A 20385-nucleotide genomic window follows, 5' to 3' on the forward strand; every position below is an offset into this window, starting at 1 on the left:
TAATATTTATCAGTTATTACCCTGGGGTAATCTTTCTGTTTTTATGAGGAGGATTCTGATCACTTCCATAGTTTCACTTATGCTTGTAGCCCTCTAATTTGTTTTCTTTTAAGGTTACAGTAGTTTGATTTTTACTGAAAGGAAGTATTTCTTTTTTTTTTCCTTCAAGTTTGAGGGTTTTTAATTTTTATTTTTTAATTGAAATATAACATTGCATTACAACATGATATGTTTCAGATTCTTATCATTAAAAATCAGCATCTGTATTTACTACATTAAGTTCAGCACTAAAAGTCTACTTCTATCCTTCATCATAAAATTTATTCCTTTACCCTACTTACCCATCTTCTTTTTCCCAGAAGGAAATTTTGGTAATCGCTAATTGATATTATGATTTCATTTTATTTATTTCATCAATTGTTTGTTTTCAGTCTATATCACATGTAAGTCAAATCGTAAGGTGTTTATATTTTTTGAAAGGAAGTATTTCTAATAAATATTCTTATTAGGGTTGTTCATTCTCTTATTGATAGAATTACATTTTCCTTGAAGACTGTTTAAAAATCCCAGAATAGACGCACTCCTAACTGGCTGTTTTATTTTACAAGTGGAATTCATAAAGGAACCCTGCACATGTCTATTGATACTTCACATGTAATCTTTTAAAACTGTTTGCATATTAGAGGCTTATTGTTTGAAATATAGTTAACAGTATTCATTATTAAGATTCATCCTACCCTCCATCATTCTAAATGCTCTGCAAACTTACTGTTAGTGTTAAATCTATAGACACAAACTGGTCTTTTGAAGAAGTGATCCATAAGGTTCAGTAGCGATTATCTTATCATTAGTGGATTTCAGTATGAAATTGTTTTCATCAGTGTGACTAGTAGATGACTGAGTTTCTTGTTCTTCCCATAATATCATCCAACCCAAGAGTCTGATTCTGTGAGCGACATTTTAATATGGTTTTGCTCTGATGACTTAGTTTTCTGGCAGTCTTAAAATCATTAGATTATGGCAAGGATTCTTTCTCCAGTTATGTGACATGTTTCTTTCAATTATCTCATATTCTACTGAGGAAGGCAATTACTTTGAATGCTTTCTGATAAGTCAGTTGTGAAATATTTAATATTGGAGATTTTTAAAAACACACTGAGCGCTTAGACTTAATTTTAATAATTACCCTGTTAAAGTATATTGACTTTTAGATGGATATTTACAGTTAGATGTAGGACGCTTAGTTCAAGGAGGCAGGAAGTGATTTGGTTTATCTTTTTCTCCTCATAGGACAAATATACTAATAACAATAATTGTGAGTAAGGAGGCAGGCTACCAAATCAGAACCTCATTAACTTTTTAAAATGTTTTCTAGGCAAAAGCTTACTGTATGTCCTATCATCGACGGGGAAGAACACCTTCGTTTGTTGAACTTTCAACATAATTTTATAACTCGGATCCAAAATATTTCTAATCTACAGAGACTAATATTCTTGGATTTATATGATAACCAAATTGAAGAAATTAGTGGGCTTTCTACTCTGAGATCTCTCCGTGTCCTTCTGTTGGGGAAAAACAGGTAATTTGTAGAACAATTTTTGTTCTTTATACTTGGGACTAATGTTGAATGCTATGGTGTTTACAAGCAGCTCAGAATTATATAATACTTAAGAAATTAGTGGTCTAAATTTTTTGAAAGATTATTTGAATGCATTAAAATTCAGTCATAATTTGTTTCATGAGATTCAGTTTGACAGTCAAACCAAATATTTATTTATTTATTTTATAAAAAGATTTATTTATTTATACAAGAACCCAGGTAAAGGCTAGATGCACGGGAGGGTGAGAGGGTTCACCAGAGACAGAGTGGGGAACAGAACAGGCAGACTGATGAAATACACTGCTGAGGGGAGCAGCGGGCGAGACAGGAGAGGTCTGCCACGCCATGTGGGACCCTCACTGGCCAGTCGGGATCGAACCGGCACTGCAGAGGCTACGGACAGCTTCACAGCGCTGCGCTCAAATGCCTGCGCCACCAGGGGAGGCCCCAAACCAAATATTTATTGAGTGTGTATTCTATTATTTCCTTTGCTTTCCAGTGCCATATCATAAAGTAACCAATATTGACCTAAACTTTATGTTTAAGCTTCATTTTAAACATGTGTATTTACTTTAGGTTTATATGTTCACTTATCACTTCCCAGTGCTTGACTAAGGGTAGATGCTTGTTTGATATTTTGTGATTGTCGAGTTACTGATTCTTATTCAGATGGTATTTTCAGTATTAATTTAATATTACTTCCTATATGCACTTCCCCAGTTCCTTTTATAAATCTTTTATGTAATATTGCCTCACAATTCTTGACTCATTTCCTTGAAATTTGTGCATGACGTTTCTCTATTCTGTTTTATTGGATAGCATTTGTGGTGCCTGCAAAGGAGGGATGTTTAGAAAATTCAAAAAAAGGCTTTCATATTATCAAATGAGGAAGTTTAGTGTGGTACAGTATCCGTTCATTTCTCTTCTCCCTCTTTTTTCCCCTATGTCACGCATCTTGTATTCTTTTTTCTCACTAGTCAATCATGATGTTGATACAATTTTTAAAGTCACATCCTAGAGTTCTAGGTTCTTGTCTATTCTCTGTGGTTTTTCTGAAAGTTACCATCTTTGCAGTTTGTCACCTATCATTGGTTTACACGTTAAGCTAAACATTAAAGTAGCTTGAGGAAATTTAAGGAGATTATAGGATCATAGAGTATTAGAGCTTGAAGTGACCTCAGAGAGCAACTCTCATTTTACAGGTGTAGAAATGGAAACACAAAGTGATTTTTGCAAGGCTGAATTTGTGCAAACTATATGCAATAGGAGTATGCCGTCAGAGCAATTCACTGGATAAAGTGAGGAGTAAAGTTAACTTTCCTTAGATTTAAGGCATCATCTGCTAGGTACTCCCTATTATCTCTCTCAGAGATTTTTTTATTTCTGATCCTTGGAGTTATTGGTCTGATTGTCTAACTCCCATATATTATTTCCTACCATTGTCTTTATGTTCTCCTTTTTGTTCATCAAGATTATTTTCCAGTGATATTTTAAATCTCCTTTTCCAGTTTTAAACATTGCATCTATAAGCTGCTCCCGGTTCCTAACATTTTAAATCATCTTTCAGTGTAACTTTTCTTGCTTCAAGTTTTCAGCTTCCCTAACTTCTCAGAAATAATCTCTAAATTCTTATTGGTTTAATTATTTATGCTTCAAAGACACCAGTCTATCTAACCTTCTAACCTTTCTGAAGGTTTCTTTGCTCCGCTAATGCTAAGGCACCTAATGCCCTTGCTGTATCTTTATTTTGGTCAAGTAAAAGCAATATAACACATTCTCTGCTTTCTCCTCCTACAGTCTCCTCTTCATCCTTTGTCTTTTACTACTCTGTCTTTTTGTTTCTTTGCTTTGGCCATATGCTACTTATTTTTTTCTTCATAAAATAACTGTTAAACTGGTCTATAATTATTGGTGTTCTTGAATCGAAAAAGAAAATGAGTCAGAGGACAGTTTTCCACATTCTTCCAAATTGCATATTTCTGAAATACCAGAACAATGCAAATCTGATACCTAATACATATGCCTATTGATCTCCAGCAAGCTGACTTTGTCACAGCAGGGGGTCAGAGAGCCTTGAAGTTACAAATCTGCCCTGAGGCAGTACATGAGGCAAACCTGGTGGAAGGGACAGGGGAAGAGCGAAGCTCATTTGCCATCCTGTCTCTTCCTATTTGTCTTGGATGATTTATTCTCCTCATATGGTTCATGTGCAGGAAGTTTTCTTCCTCCCACTTTGCAAAGCACTGCACTATCTTTCAGTCCAAAGCAGTGAAAATACAGGGCAACTGTCAGCTCCAATAAAAATTTTTGCTCAGAAGCTAGAAAGACCCTGCTTGGATTCTGTATGTGAAGTTTGCATTTCTACCAAAACACTGCCACCCACTCTGTACCATTTCGCTACTGAAATTCTTGCCACCCAACTTTTCCGCCTTTTATATCTCCTGCTTATCCTTGTGAGACTTTTGGTGCCCTCATGGTCACAGACTAATGAATAGAACTTTTATGCATTTTCTTCTGATCACCCTACACTGTAGATAAAAAATTCTTCAGACTCCAGTATTCCATATTTCTTTCCCTTTTGGGTCCTTAAAGTTTTGTATTTGTGGATTTGTCTCTGACACCTGAAAAGCTTAGCTTTCATATACATTTGATAGAGGGATTTTTTTTTTTAATATTCAAAAGGGCAGGTTTATTATAAAAAGGAAAGGGAGGTGAGGATATTTATATAGACATAAGTGGGCAGAAAGAGCTGCCCTGAAAGGGAGAGCTTTGTTAATGAGAGGCCTCTATAATCACAGGCGGGCAGTCTTGAGAGTAGAGCTGTTTTGCAAAGGAAAAAGGTTGGTGAAGAGTCACACCTGCAAAGTCACAGGCAGGCAGGAGAGCTGCTACAGATAGAGGGATCCTTATCCTAGCATGAGTAACAGTGTAATCTGCAGAAACAGATTGTCATATATATATATATATATATATATATATATATATATATATAGCTGCTGAGGTGATGGGTCAGCCTTGTATTTTTGTAGTTTCAGTTCTATTTAATGGTAGAAGTTCTTTTTTAAAAAATTCTTGTCATGTTGTTATTAATGTAAACATCTTCAACTATTGGGAAACTGACTAGTATTCTGCAAATTCCTCACATGAGACCTAATCTGTCCAGTGGTCTTTTAGATTAACTAATGCCTTTATCTTCCTCTGAATGCTTTAGAATTCTATCTGTTTTTATGTCATTTCAGGTGCTAGGGAAGGTGAGGGAGTCTGGGACAAAAGCAGTTAATGACAAGACAGCAAGGTGTTTAGTTGGTCTTGAGTTTAACTAAGCAACTTCTGGGTTGTTTTTTTTTTTTTTTTCCTTTTCATATGGGCAATCAGAATCTGAATTAAGAGTCATAAAACCAAAACTAAGAAAACGCTTGAAGTCACAAAAGTTAAGGAATTTGTATATGATGCCCAGTGGAACTCTCTGGGAAGACATATTGTAACTGAAGTTTTCTATAACTCAAGTGCTTTAAAGGTGCCCAGAATTCTGATTAATACAGAAACAGATTTATTGATTTCTAAGTCAGAGAATGTTGGGCTAAGACAATCTCTATTCTTTGTGTATAATTTTCAATATGTTAAAAATACAATTCTGAAACATATAGATAATAATTAAAGGCCGGCATTTTAATTAACTTAGTAATGAAGAAACCAGCAGAATGACAAAGCTTGTTAAAAGTAGGGTAAGAGAAACTGATATATAGTCATCAATAAGAATGCTGGAATAAGATTCTAAAATTAGAGTTTGGCAAGATGATGGCAAAGTCAAGACATTGGGCTAGCCTCCAAATATTTACAACCAAAATATACCTAAAACAAAGACAGTAGTCCCGATGATGAATGGATGACGATTATATATTTTCAGAACAATGGCATGTGGATTTGGGTCAGGTAAAACTAAACCATGTTTGGAACCATACCAGGGTAGTAGAGTACAGCTCATGAGAAAGAGTCATGGCTGCCATATGAAGCCTCTCTGCTGTTGTTAACACAAAGGCGCATGCCCACATCAGGGACTTTAAAATCAGGAAACTATACTGGAGAAAGGGGGGTGAATGCAGGAGAAGAGTGTACCAGTATAGATCTATAGGATTAGGAATGTTGAATGCTAATTGTTGACTTGAGTCTGTGGCTCCCAAAAGAGAATAGTTGGAGCAAAACTGTCAGCAAGGGCCAGATTGGATCACCTGTGTCTACTTACAAGAAAGCATTATTTTCAGCCTGTGGCTGTGATACATGAACTACCTGACTCAGTCACACCCAGGGCCAAATCCAAGATAACCAAAAAAATACTGTTATTAACCAGAGTTTGAACCACCTGAATTTTAACAATAGAGTAAGCACCCTAAACAAATAGAGTAAGCACCCTAAACACTCCCTAAACAAAAAGGCAAAGAGAATAATTCCTAATTGTTCTCAATAATACCCATCTGGTGCTACACTTACTGCTCATGCATATCATAGAGATTGAAACTGACAAGAGATTGAGATTTTTGGCTGGGGATTTGACCTAGGGGAGAGAGTTACTGTGGATCTCTACTATACAATTTGTTTAACCACAGTGCTATAGGACATTTGAAGCCTTGTTACTTATTGGAAGCATCCATTTAGTGTCCCAATGCTCTGGTTCTACTACCTCTTACTGGCACCAGTGCCCTGGTAATCTGAACAGATGCAGGGTCATCAATGAATGAAAAATAGACACCTACGCTTCTGGGTTAAATACCCAGGACTACTCAGTTGCTTGTAGGCAGGGTATAAAGCAAATTAATCAAGAGAAGAAATGAAAGAACCTTATTACAACAAAAAATGAAGAGACAGAAGAACGTACCACAAATTCAGGAGCCAAAAAAAGCCCAAGAGAAGTGTAAATCCAGAAGAACTGCAGAATATGCCTGAGGAGGAGTTTATGGTAATAGTTGTAACCATGCTTATTGAATTACAAAAAAGCAATAATGTATGATCAGATAAAACACATTTATAATTTTAAATGTAGTAAGAGATAGAGATGGGCTTTACGTTATGACCAAGGGCCTTTACACACCAAAAGATGGAGCACCAAGCTACATAAGGCAATTATTAATAATAACAACACAATAATATTAGAGGATTTTAATACTCCATGTACAACTGTGGACAGATAAACAACATAAGTTAAAAATTATTAAATTATAAAACAGGCTAGTTATCTTTCTATGAGACAAACCATTTCAACTTACCAATTTTTTACAAGTTAGTATATTTTGTACAAAATTTGGACCCTAATTAGTAGTGGTAAGTTAGATGACCCTTAGGTAGGCTTATTGACAGTGCTCTGATATGACATTGAAAGGACATGCAGCCATCCCTTTGCCTTACTGCCAAAATTTGGTTATCAACACCGATTACTATCTTTGCTTCTCTACTCTCATATCAGTTTCACAAAATTTGCTTTTAATACTATGTATTTATTTATATTTTATTATTTATATTTCCCATTTTATTAAATGTTCTTCAAAAGTGCAATTTTTTAAAGATCTATGTAATATATAATATATATTTCTTTTTTGTCAGACATTTACATTGTATCCTTTTTTCTTTTTTTGCTAAATAGGTGAGTTCACCCTCATAAAACTCATATGAGGGGGAATCAAAATTTGATGAGGAAGGGCCTCCCCGGTGGCGCAGTGGTTGAGCGCTGGGTTGCGAAGCTGCCGGCAGCCTCTGTAGCACTGGTTCGATCCCTGGCCGCTGGGCGAGGGTCCCACATGGCGCGCAGACCTCTCCTGCCGCCCGCTGCTCCCCTCAGCAGTGTATTCCGTCTGTCTGCCTGTTCTGTTCCCCGCTCTGGCTCTGGTGAATTCTCTCACCCTCCCACGCTTCTGACTGTACCCAGTGCTTGTATAAATAAATAAATAAAATAAAAAAAAAATTTGATGAGGAAGAAGGTGTTTATTTTAGGGCAGTGTTTTTCAGCATGTGATCCGTGGGGCAGCAATATCAGCATCACCCAAGAACTTATTAGAAAGGCATAGTTTTGGACCTTATCCCAGAAACTCTGGAGATTGTACTAAAAAATCTATAGTTTAGCAAGTCCTCCAGATGATTGCGATGAACACAGAAATTTGAGAATTGCTAGTTAAGAGAATGTGAGCATGGGAGTATAAAAGAATTAAAGTCTCTAATAGTTGTGAGGTCAGATTGCTGTTAGAAAGCATCTCTGTGTACTGTCTTAGAGTATGATATTTTTCTGCAACTCTTCTGGGTGTTTCAGCAGCAAAGCATACAGAGGGATGGTTTTGTAAATTTTACCTTTTTACTCATCTGGTTTGGCTGCTGCTGTTGTTATTATTGCTGGTTACTATTAGAGAGATTTATGTGTTATACAGTCTAGTACTAAACATTTGACTCTGGGCGAAGGTTAATGAAGGATTCCAGTGAGTGCAGAAGGATGTTTATTGTTTAGATGAAGTGACTAAAGGGTCTTCAGGAGGTGAAGTACTTTCTAGTATTCTGCCAGTGTGATGGTATGAGAGAGGAGACTGATGATAAGGTTGTGGTTGTAAGGGAGGGGACTTGGGGGTGTGTGTGTATGTCATAAAGGAGAGAGGAAAACTACAACTACATGGTGATAGTACAACGTGTGTATGATAAATATTTTTATAAATTAAATTGGATTGAATTGGTTGTGGTGTGATAGAATCCTGTAATGTGACTGAGGTTAAATACAGATAGGAATTCAGGAAATTTATTTTTGCCTATGTTTACCTGTAATTAGATAGATGAAGTTTCAAGGACAATCCAGGTTTTGGACACATTTAGGAATGTGGAAATGGTTCTGTGAGGTGGTAAACAATTGCAACAGAAGCAGTGATAGGCAGTTGATGATAAAGATGGATTGCATAAACTTCATTTTTATCCTTTCTTTGTCATTGGGCCTTTTTCTTCACTGAATAGCGATAGTAAGGGGAAGTAGGATGTATAGAAGGAAGAACTATAAGAAAGGAAAGTGTTTTTGTTTTGTTTTTCTTGTTGTAGAGTCCCCTTGGAGGTAGTTGGACAGACAAATTAGCCAGAGGGGATAGGAATAGTAGACAGTGGGTATGCCATAGTCATTAGGACTAGAACATTTTAGAGACAAAATTTTATAGATCTGAACCATGTGAAGTTCTGGGAGAAGTATATTTATGGAATAGTAATAGCAGTAGCAAATACCCTAAGTCAGCAATGAACTGGTCAGGTTAGAGACAGCAAAAAACCCCTATATGCGGTACAGAATAAATGAGTCTGAGTCATGGTAGGAGATAAGGCTGGAGAAAGAATCAGTGGCTAGATGGTATGGGACTTTGAGGACTAGGGAATGAGTTTGCCTTGTATTCTAAGTGTGAAGGCAACTGCCTTGTTTAGGTGCCATCCTACAATTCTTAGGAAGAGAACTGCTTTTTTCTAAACATAAGACTTTTAAGCTGTCTTTTTGATAGTCTAACCAGTGGGACTACAAATTTAACAAAATTAAATCATTGGGAAACATATTTTTGTTTAATATGTTTCTATATAACCTATATATTTATATGGATATATATATAGTGATCTCTGTATCTACATAGATATTGTTAATAAATTAAAATGAGTTATTTCTTAGCATGTCTTGTTTACAGTAGATGTGATGTGAATACATCCCCAATTCTATTCATTCTGATTTTCAGAATCAAGACTATCTCAAATCTGGAGAATCTAAAAAGCTTGGATGTCTTGGACCTTCATGGAAATCAGGTATTGTAAAATCCTTTCATTTCATTGTTTTTTGAAAAAATATCCAGGAAATTTGGTATTATAAAAGTTTTAAGAATTATACTTGTGTTGAAATTTTTCCACAGTTATCTTGCTGATTCATTAAAATTCCTGAGCTATAAAGTTTATATGAGATTTTTTAATCCTTCAGTAGTCAGTAGTAAATCACAGATAAAATTTATCAAACGTTTGGAATCTTCCGGACAATTTTTGTTTTAAAAATGTGCGTTACTTAACTCAAACCCAAGAACTAGAATATACATACAAATGATCTTCTAATTAAGGAAAACCCCACATTTCACATTTATCATCCCTTTGTGGATTAATTTGGATTTATAACATGTGTGTGTCTAAATAATATGTTGTTGGGCCTCCCCTGGTGGCGCAGTGGTTGAGTGCTGGGCTGTGAAGCTGCCCGCAGCCTCTGCAGCACCGGTTCAATCCCTGGCCGCCGCCAAGGGTCCCACATGGTGCGCAGACCTCTCCTGCCGCATCTGCTGCTCCCCTCAGTCTGCCTGTTCTACTACCCACTCTGGCTCTAGTGAATTCTCTCACCCTCCTGAGCTTCTGACTGTACTCAGTGCTTGTACAAATAAATAAATAAATAAATAAATCTTTAAAAATAAATATGTTGTTTAGTAATATTGTCTTTTAATTAAAAAAAGATGTCATACTCACAAGGATGGTTCAACATCCGAAAATCAATCAACGTTATCCAACACATCAACAAAAAGAAATATAAAAACCATATGATAATGTCAATAGATGCTGAGAAAGCTTTCGACAAAGTGCAACACCCATTCATGATAAAAGCCCTTGAAATTCTTGGGATACAAGGAACATACCTCAACATCATAAAGGCCATATATGACAAGCCAACAGCCAGTATCATTCTCAATGGTGAAAAGCTGAAAGCATTTCCATTAAGATCTGGAACAAGACAAGGATGTCCACTCTCACCACTGCTTTTCAATATAATACTGGAAGTCCTAGCCAGAGCAATAAGACAAGAGAAAGACATACAAGGAATCCAAATAGGAAAAGAAGAAGTCAAACTATCACTATTTGCAGATGATATGATAATATACATAGAGAACCCCAAAAAGTCCACAGAAAAACTAATTCAACTCATCAATCAGTTTAGTAAAGTGGCAGGATACAAAATCAACACGCAAAAGTCAGTAGCCTTCCTATATACAAGCAATAAATCTGAAGAAGAAGAAATCAAAAAACCAAACCAAACAAAACAAAAATCAAATACTTGGGAATAAATCTAACAAAAGAGGTAAAGGACTTATGCAAAGAAAACTATAAAACACTGTTAAAAGAAATAGAAGAAGACACAAAGAAATGGAAAGACATCCCCTGCTCATGGATTGGAAGAATAAGCATTATTAAAATGACCATCCTACCAAAAGCAATATACATATTCAATGCTATTCCAATAAAAATTTCAATGTCATTCTTCAAAGAAAAGAACAATTATTGATGAAATTCATATGGAATCACCAAAAACCCCGAATAGCCAAAGCTCTCCTGAAAAAAAAAGGGAATGGAGGCATCACACTGCCAGACTTCAAACTATACTACAAAGCCATAATCATCAAAACTGCATGGTATTGGAACAAGAACAGACATACAGACCAATGGAATCAAATAGAAAATCCAGAAATAAACCCACAGGTTTATGGTTAACTAATCTTTGACAAAGGAGCAAAGACTATGCATTGGAGCAAAGAAAGTTTGTTCAATAAATGGTGCTGGGAAAACTGGGTCGCTACATGCAAAAGCATGAAGCTTGACCACTACCTCACACCATACACAAAAATCAACTCAAAATGGATTAAAGAACTAGACATAAGACCTGAAACCATAAAATGCATAGAAGGAAATACAGGCAAAACACTACGTGATATGCACATCAGACATCTTTACAGACACATCACCCAAAACAGTGATAGTGAAAGCAAAGATAAACAGCTGGGACTACATCAAATTAAAGAGCTTCTGCACAGCAAAAGAGACAATAACAAAAACAAAGAGAAACCCCACCAACTGGGAGAACATTTTTGCACACAACACTAATGATAAAGGATTGATCACAAAAATCTGCAAAGAGCTGATGAGACTCAACAACAACAAAGAAAATAATCCTGTCAAAAAATGGGCAGAAGAGCTAAAAAGAAACTTCTCTGAAGAGGAAATGCAAATGGCCAACAGGCATATGAAAAAATGTTCAACATCACTTGTAATCAGGGAAATGCAAATCAAAACTACCATGAGATACCATCTTACACCAGTGAGAATGGCACATATTAAAAAAACTAGCAACAACAAATGTTGGCGAGGATGTGGAGAAAAAGGAACTCTCCTGCACTGTTGGTGGGAGTGCAAACTGGTCCAACCACTATGGAGAGCTGTGTGGAGATTTCTGGACCTACTAAACATAGAGCTTCCATATGATCCAGCAATTCCACTCCTAGGTATTTATCCAAAGGACACAGAAACATCAATTCCAAAGAGCACCTGCACCCCTATGTTTATAGCAGCACTGTTTACAACAGCTAAGCTTTGGAAACAACCCAAATGCCCAAAAATAGATGACTGGATCAAGAAGATGTGGTACATATACACCATGGAATATTACTCAGCATTCAAAAAAGATAAACACATGCAATTTGCAGCAACATAGATGGTGCTGGAAGGGATCATGCTCAGCGAAATAAGCCAGAAAGGAAAAGAAAAATACCGATGGTCTCACTCATAGCAGGAATCTAGAAAACTTAAATAAGGGACCGGGAAAAGGAATAACTTTAAGAAAGTGAAAATCAAAATCAACAAAAAACTATGAACCAGAGACACTCTATGGGGGAGGGGGTGGGGAGGGGAGGGATTGGGGTCAAAATAAGGGGGTTGCATTTGTATGGGGAATATAAAAATAAAATTTATTTTAAAAATAAGAATTGATATTCAAAACAATTAAAAAAAAGATGTCATACTATATGTTTAATCTATTGTTGATTGTTTGGATAGAACATTATGTTACTGTTTTAAGTAAGTAGCTGCAGTATTTATTTTTACTGGTATATGTTCCAATGTGTGACTATATGAAAACTTTTTTCTCCAGTTTATTAGTGATAGATATTTGGGTTGTTTTCAATTAGGAATAATATTTCTAAGAATATTCTTGTACATGTTTCTTCCATATACCATCTTCACGCTAGGGTATAGCTCTAGGAGTGAAACTGATGGGTCACAGGTAACTTAAATATCTAGCTAAAATATAATGATAAGTTTCTTTCCAAAGTGGTTGTATGGGTTTATACTTATATCAAAAGTACACATCCTTTTCAACATTTAGAATTGTAGAAGTTATATTTTTTTCCAATTAAATTGTATAAAGTGGTGTCTCCGGATGGTTTTGATTTATATTTCCCTAATTATGAATTTGGGCTTCTTAGTCTGTTGTCAGTTTCTCTTCCTATATATCTGTCTGTGTTAATGTTTTAATTTCTAACTCTACTTTCTTAGAGTATCTTGGCTTTTTTTTTAACCCTTTGTCCTTCCATTTAAATTTTAGTCTTTGAAATGTATTTATTTATGAATAGCTATGTGAACTAAACACTAGTGTAGAAGGTAAAGCTTTTCCTGAGGTAGTAAGTGTACAATCTGGGATGATCCAGAATCAGCCTGTTGATGAGTAAGATCTAGCATTGTTGCTTGCACTAGGTCAGATGCGAACCACAGATGATCTCTCTGGGCTTTCTAGTGTCTATTAATCCCAATTGTTTTGGTGTAAAGCTAATTTCTTATGCATATAAACACTGAACTATAGCAGAGGAGGTGATGGTAACAACGATACCCATGAAGTGATGAAGAGAGCTCAATATGATTTCAAGCCTCACTACTGTAACAGAAAACAGCACAAAGGGATGAGTTTCTACATGAGTTTCTACAAGTAGGGGTCCTTATGGAAGACTTCAGAAACCTTTTAATGTAACACACTGAAGTAACAATGCTATGCCTGGAATTAACTTGGTGTCCTTCCTTTTCCTTGCCTTTGCTCTCAGAAGTTAAGTCTTGCTTGGTCAAAATATTGTGAGCTTATGCTTTGGGCTCAAAGTAAGTTTCTGTTTGACAGGCAGTATTTCTACTTCTTGTCACCTTCATGGGACTTGGCACAGTGATGGGCACTTCGAAATGGCCCAAATGATGGACTCATTGATTATGTGATCAAATTTACTTTAAATATTTATTATGGAAAAATCATAAAATATACTCCTTTAATTTTTGTAAGCTAAATGTCTTCATATTATCTGAGTAGGGGAAATTGGAAATTGATTTTTAAATGTCTTCATATAATCTTGTTGCTGTATCCAGTTTATTTTTATGGTTTTTATAGCATGCATATCTGAAATTTATGGCTGTTAACCATTACTTCATCAATTTTTAACAGATTACCAAAATAGAAAATGTCAATCATCTGTGTGATCTGAGAGTTTTGAATCTTGCCAGGAACCATTTAAGTCATGTTGATAACCTTAATGGACTGGATTCACTAACTGAACTTAACCTGAGACACAATCAAATTACTTTTGTGGTGAGTATTAAATGGAATTAAGATATATTTCTGGTCTTTATTTTAAATAAATAAAAAAAAAAATCATGGTATTTCTTGTTCCAAAAAAGAATCTAAGACAATTCAGTTTATTTTTTCTGAATTTAAATTGTGGATATAATTACTAAGCTTTGTAACATTTTGATTTTGGAATTTTTAACATGTTTTCCATTCTTTAAAAGATAAATATGAATTTAGAAACAAAGTGGAAGTGTATTCAATAAATGAATCATCTAGTATAAATGAATAATGAATCCTATTTTGTCATCGGTATAGAATTAATAAGAAAAAAGATTATTGGTGAGTACAAGTTGATGAATTGTTGTGCCAAGTGTGGAAATGCACAGAGAGGGGAGGTTAAGGGCTGTGAAGACATGCATAAGTCATATCCCTTGTACTTTTTAAAGGGGTAGCTTGGTAAGCATTGCATAAAGCATCAGAATTATGGCCTCAGCTTCATCTCTCATCTGCGTGACCTTGAGTAAAAACACTTTCAATCTCTAAGCCATAGTTTACGCTTCTCTAAAACGAGTGCATTAGATTAGATTATCTCTAGGGTTCTTTTTGACTTATTGAATCTGAAAAATCAAATAAAAAAGGGGGATAACTGGTATGCAGGCAGTAGGAAAAGTTATTGTGGAGGTAAAACTCAGAAAGATTAATCTGGAAATTTAAAGATAAACTTCCTTAGATTTATAGTTTTTGTCAGCAACTAAATATCACCTTGGTGCTCATGTATTTTGTACTTGTGCATATGTGAAGAATACTGGAAATATGGCTTTTGGCTTTATGATATGGTACAGATTAAAAGACATCTAATCATTTATAAAAACATTTATTCTTTTAACAGGTTTCCTTCGTTTACATGCCATAGCAAACTATATACTTCAGTTTCTCTCTGGATATTATTTAAGCACTTTTAAAGGCACACACTGAATCTTAACTCTTTTAAAACTTTGAGTTCATTATAAAGAATTAGGTATATTGTTTGTGGCACACATGAAAAAGTTGGCGGGCAGATGATGCTTTATCTCTAGTCTCTTTGTGCAGGTTTGTTTAATTTTGAAATTTTCCCAGAATATATGGGCCAAGTAATGCTCACGTCTTAGAAGACTGGAATAATTTCAGAACCTTTCCTAAGACATAGATTTATTCCAGAACTCTAAATTATGTCAGACTTTTCCCAGATTGGATTTGTCAAAGATTGTCCATATTTGTATGAGTTTATCTCTGGCCTTTCTGTTATATTCCATTGGTCTGAGTTTCTGTTTTTGTTCCAGTACCATACTGTTTTCATTACTGTTGCTATGTAGTATATAGCTTGAAGTCAGAAAGTGTGTTACCTTCATTTTTGTCCTTTTGTTTTCGGATTACTTTAGCTATTTCAGGCATTTTGTGGTTCCATATAAATTTTACAGTTGTTCAGTTTCCTTGAAAAATGCCATTGGGGCTTTGATATGTATTGGATTGAATCTGTAAATTACTGTGAGTAATATGGTACTTTTTATTGATGTTTATTCTTCCAGTCCAAGAACATAGACTATCTTTCCATTTCTTTTTGTCTTTATTTCCTTTACCAGACTCTTATAATTTTCAATATATTGGTCCTCATCTCTTTCATAAAGTTTACTCTCAGGTATTTCATTCTTTTTGGTATGACTGTAAATGGGATTGTTTTCCTTATTTCTGTTTCTTTTGATGCATTGTTTGCATATAGAAATACAGCTGATATCTTTTTTTTTTTAAAGATTTATTTATTTATTTATACAAGCACTGGGCACAGTCAGAAGCGTGGGAGGGTGAGAGAATTTACCAGAGCCAGAGTGGGGAGCAGAGCAGGCAGACTGACGAAGTACATTGCTGAGGGGAGCAGTGGGAGGCAGGAGAGGTCTGCGTGCCTTGTGGGATCCTTGCCTGGTGGCCAGGGAGGGGATTGAACTGGCGCTGCAGAGGATGTAGCAGCTTTGCAACCCAGCACTCAACCACTGCGCCACCGGGGAGGCCTGCAACTGATTTCTTATATTGATATTGTATCCTGCCATTTTATTTTATTCATTTATTATGTCTAGCAGTTTTTTTGAGTTCTTTATGTATATTGTCACACCATCTGTAAATAGTGAGTTTCACTTCCTTTCCAATTTTGATTTCTTTTATGTCTTTCTTGTCTAATTGCTTTAGCTAGGATTTCCAATACTATGTTTGATAATGGTGGTGACAGTGAACATCCTTGCCTTATTTCTGATATTAGTGGAAATGCTTTCAACTTTTCAGTGTGATGTTGAGTGTGATGTTGGCTTTGGGTTTGTCATATATGGCTTTTATAATGTTTAGATAAATTCCATTTGCATTTTATTAAGTGTCTTTATCATAAAGGTTTCTTGAATCTTGTCAAATGCTTTTTGGCATCTATTGAAATGATTGTGTGATTTTCATCTTCCATCTGGTGATCTAGTGAATTACATTGATTGTGTATATTGAACAGCCTTGCATCCCTGGGATGAAGCCTGCTTAATCATAATGAATAATTCTCTTAATATATTTGGTTTGCTAGGATTTTATTGAGGATTTTTTGGCATTTATGTTCATCATAGAATTTGGTCTAAAGTTTCATTATTTTTTTGGTACTGTCTTTGGCTTTGGGGTAATTTTTGCTTCAGAGAATATGTTGGGGAGATTTTCTTTGACTTTTTTGATGGGTTTGAGTAGAATATTAGGTCTTCTTGGAAGGTTTGGTAGAACTCACTAGAGAAGGTGTCTGGGCTTTTGTTCTTAGGGAGACTTTTTATTACTCTTTCAATTTTTGTGCTTGTGATTGGACTGTTTTAGCTGTCTGTTTCATCCTGATTCAATCTTGGAAGGTTGTATGGTTCTAAAAATTATTCATGTCTTGTAGGTTGTCCAGTTTGTTTACATAGAAATATTCATAGTAGGTTCTTATGTTCCTATATATTTCTGCAGCTTTTGTTGTAATTTTGTCGCTTTCAGCACTGATTATATTTATGTGGGTTTTCTCTCTCCTTTTTTTTTGTAACCCGAGCTAAGTGCTTGTCAATTTTGTTTATTTTTTCAAAGAACCAACTCTTGGTTTCACCTATCTTTGGGACTGGCTTTTCATTTTCTATTTCTTTAATTTCTACTCTAATTTTTATTATTTCTTTCCTTCTTCTCATTTTTGGATACATTCTTTTTTTTTTCCCCCTAGTACCTTTAGCTGCAGAGTTAGATTGTGCATTTGAGATTTTTCTTGGTTTTTGTTTGTTTTTAATGTGGACTTCCCATGTAGTGCTGCTTTTAGAACATCCCAAAGGGCCAGGTAACTTGTCTCTCCATGTTTGTTAGTCTCCACATACTTTTTAATTTCTTCATTGACCCAGGAGTTTCTCAGAAGCATTTTGTTTAGTCTCCACATATTCTGATTTATTCTGGGATTCTTTTTGTGGTTAATTTCTAGCTTTATACCATTGTGATCTGTGAAGATGATTGATATAATTTCTGTTTCCATATATTTTTTGAGATATCTTTTGTGTCCCAGTATATGATCTATTCTTGAGACTGTTCCTTTTGTATTTGAGAAGAAAGCATTTTCATTTCTTTTGCGATAGAAAGCTCTATAATGTCCATTAAATTCAGCTCACTCAACACTTCATTTAAGGCCTTTATTTCTTTGTCAATTTTCTCTCTGGATTATCTATCCCTCATGTTAGTGGTGTGTTGAAATCTCCAACAATAATTTTATTTTTTAAAAAAGATTTATTTGTACAAGAACCAGGGCATACAGGCTAGATGCATGGGAGGGTGAGAGGATTCCCCAGAGACAGAGCGGGAAACAGAATAGGCAGACTGACTGAAATACACTGCTGAGGGGAGCAGTGGGCAAGACAGGAGGGGTCTGCTGCGCCATGTGGGATTCTCGCCGGCTGGCTGGGATCGAACCTTCACTGCAGAGGCTGCAGACAGCTTCACAGTGCGGCGCTCAACCTCCTGTGCCACCAGGGAGGCCCAATAATTGTATTTTTGAATGTGTTGTTTTAGATCTGTGTACCCCTAGGTGCATAAATATTAATAACTCTTGTACTTTCTTGCTGAATTGTTTCTTGATCTTTGTGTATTCGTTTTGTTCCTAGTTACATTTTTTTTTGCTGAAAGTCTAGTTTATCCAATATGTGAATAGCAGTTTCTACCTTTTCTTTGTATATTATTACCTTGTAACACTATGCTCCAACCTTTTACTTTTAGTTTGTTTTTGTCATCTGATCTTAAAATGGATCTCTTGTTTACAAAGTATACAAGCGGCTGAAATTTTTTGGCCCGCTTTTTCATACTGTGCCTTTTAATTGGTGTGTTCAGACCATTCATACTTAGTGTAATTTTATTTTCATTTTGTATTTTGATATTTGATTGTTTTATTTTCCTGTTGTTTCTTTTCCTATTTGTTTCTCTCTGCTCTTTCTGTATGCCTTACACTAGTGAATCCATCAGTTTCTTTCTTTGTAAGCCTCTGTTCTGGAGTTTTGGTTAGTGTTTACCATGGGGGTTTTGCTTGAATTACTATGCCTAAAGTCTTTTATGAGCTAGTGTTTGCTCTCTGACATCTAACTATACAGATTTCTTCCACTTCTTCCTCCCCTTTAATGTTTTGTTATTAACTCAGTCTCGTTTTCTATTTTTATTGTCATTTGCTCAGGATTTGTGCTTAATACATTCTTTTTTTGGTAGAACTCCTTTTAACATTTTTTTGTAGGGCAGATCTGCTGGTAATTAACTCCATTTATTTCTGTTTTTCTAGGAAAACCTTTATCTTCATATTTGAATTACCATTTTGCACTTTCTTCCACTCTCTTCTTGCTTGGAGAGCCACAAAATGTGAGGACAGTCTAATTTGAGTACCTTTGTAAAAATTTTTTTCTTGTTTCCTATAACTTTTTACTTTGATTTTTGATAATTTGACAATGATGTCTTTTTTTTTTTTTTTAAAGATTTATTTATTTATTTATACAAGCACTGGGTACAGTCAGAGGCGCAGGAGGGTGAGAGAATTCACCAGAGCGGGGAGCAGAACAGGCAGACTGACGAAGTACACTGCTGAGGGGAGCAGCGGGCGGCAGGAGAGGTCTGCGTGCCATGTGGGACCCTCACCTGGTGGCCGGGGATCCAACCGGTGCTGCAGAGGCTGCAGGCAGCGTCGCAACCCAGCACTCAACCGCTGCGCCACCTGGGAGGCCCGACAATGATGTCTCTTGATGTGGGTCAATTTGCATTGAAAAATTTGGTGGTTCTCTCTGTTTCCTGGACCTCCATACTTCATTTATTCCTTAGGTTTGGGGAAATCTCAGTTACTATTTCTTTGAATAGGTTTTCCATTCCCTTCTCTCTTGCTACCTTCTGGAATACCCATTATTCTTATGGTTCCTCTTCTAATTCAGTTTGAAGTTCTTGTACAGTTTCCTCATTTTCTCTATATCTTTTTTCTCTTTTTTCTAATTGGGTGATTTGTGCATATGAGTTTTCTATTTCTAAAATTCTTCTTTAAATTTAATTCTATTTAAAACACTTTCTATAATTGTCTTCACTTGGAATCTCTTTTTGAGTGTGGTTTTTTTTTTTTAATATTTTCAATCTCTTTTGTTCCCTGATCTCCTATACTTTGCATCTGTCCATCTTTGGACAGATCTTTGACTGACCTTTCAATAACTCAATTAGCATTTTTAATATTTGTTGTTTTAAAGTCTTTGTCTGATAGATCCTCTATTTCTGCATTCTTAAATTTGTCCCAGAACTACTGTTCTTCTCATTTTGCTTTTCCATTTTGTATTCAGATATTCCTTGCTTTCTTTGCATATGTTACCTTTTTTTTTTTTTTTTTTTTTTTTTTTGTGATTGGGGCTCTGGGATTTAGTTTTGTTGGGCTTCTCTTCTTAGTTTGCCTAGTCATGAGTTGGGGGCAGGATGGCAGTTGCGGGCTTTAATACTCTATTTCAGTTTGCCTAGTGAAGATGGTCACATCAAACCTCCTTTCTTTTCTCTTCACAGCAAGTTCTGTTTGGTGCTTTGGTTGTCTTAAATTTCTATGCCATTTCCCTGCTGGTCTTTCCTGCAGTGGATCCTGATCTATGAAACTTGAGTCTTCTGGTTTGGGGAGCTAGCCTGTGTTGGAGCCCAGCCTGACTCAACCTGACATCTCTTTGATATCTTCTGGGAGGAAGGGGCAAGTTTTCTTTGCCTGCTATGGTTGTGGCGCTCCCAATGTCCCAAAGTTTCTCCGAGGGAATTCTTAGTGTTCCAGAGTGCCCCTTTGTGCCTTGGATAACCCTCCCTTACTAGATTAGAGTAAGCTGTTGAATCCCACAACTTTTAG

General features: G+C 35.7%; 1 protein-coding gene across 6 annotated transcripts in view; it reads left to right on the forward strand.

Annotated features, from left to right (window-relative positions):
- Nucleotides 1-20385, forward strand: part of LRRC49 (leucine rich repeat containing 49) — a 112568-nt gene that overhangs the window by 11927 nt on the left and 80256 nt on the right. For all 6 annotated transcript variants that reach the window (XM_054688535.1, XM_037502842.2, XM_037502843.2 and 3 more), the window contains 3 exons: nt 1376-1579; nt 9328-9394; nt 13869-14012. In XM_054688535.1, coding sequence (XP_054544510.1) covers nt 1376-1579; nt 9328-9394; nt 13869-14012 — 415 coding nt within the window. The remainder of the gene's footprint in view (nt 1-1375; nt 1580-9327; nt 9395-13868; nt 14013-20385) is intronic.

Source organism: Talpa occidentalis, unplaced genomic scaffold (genome assembly GCF_014898055.3).
Source record: "Talpa occidentalis isolate TD23 unplaced genomic scaffold, MPIMG_talOcc4v2.1 talOcc4.11, whole genome shotgun sequence".
NCBI classification, from domain to species: Eukaryota; Metazoa; Chordata; class Mammalia; order Eulipotyphla; family Talpidae; genus Talpa; species Talpa occidentalis.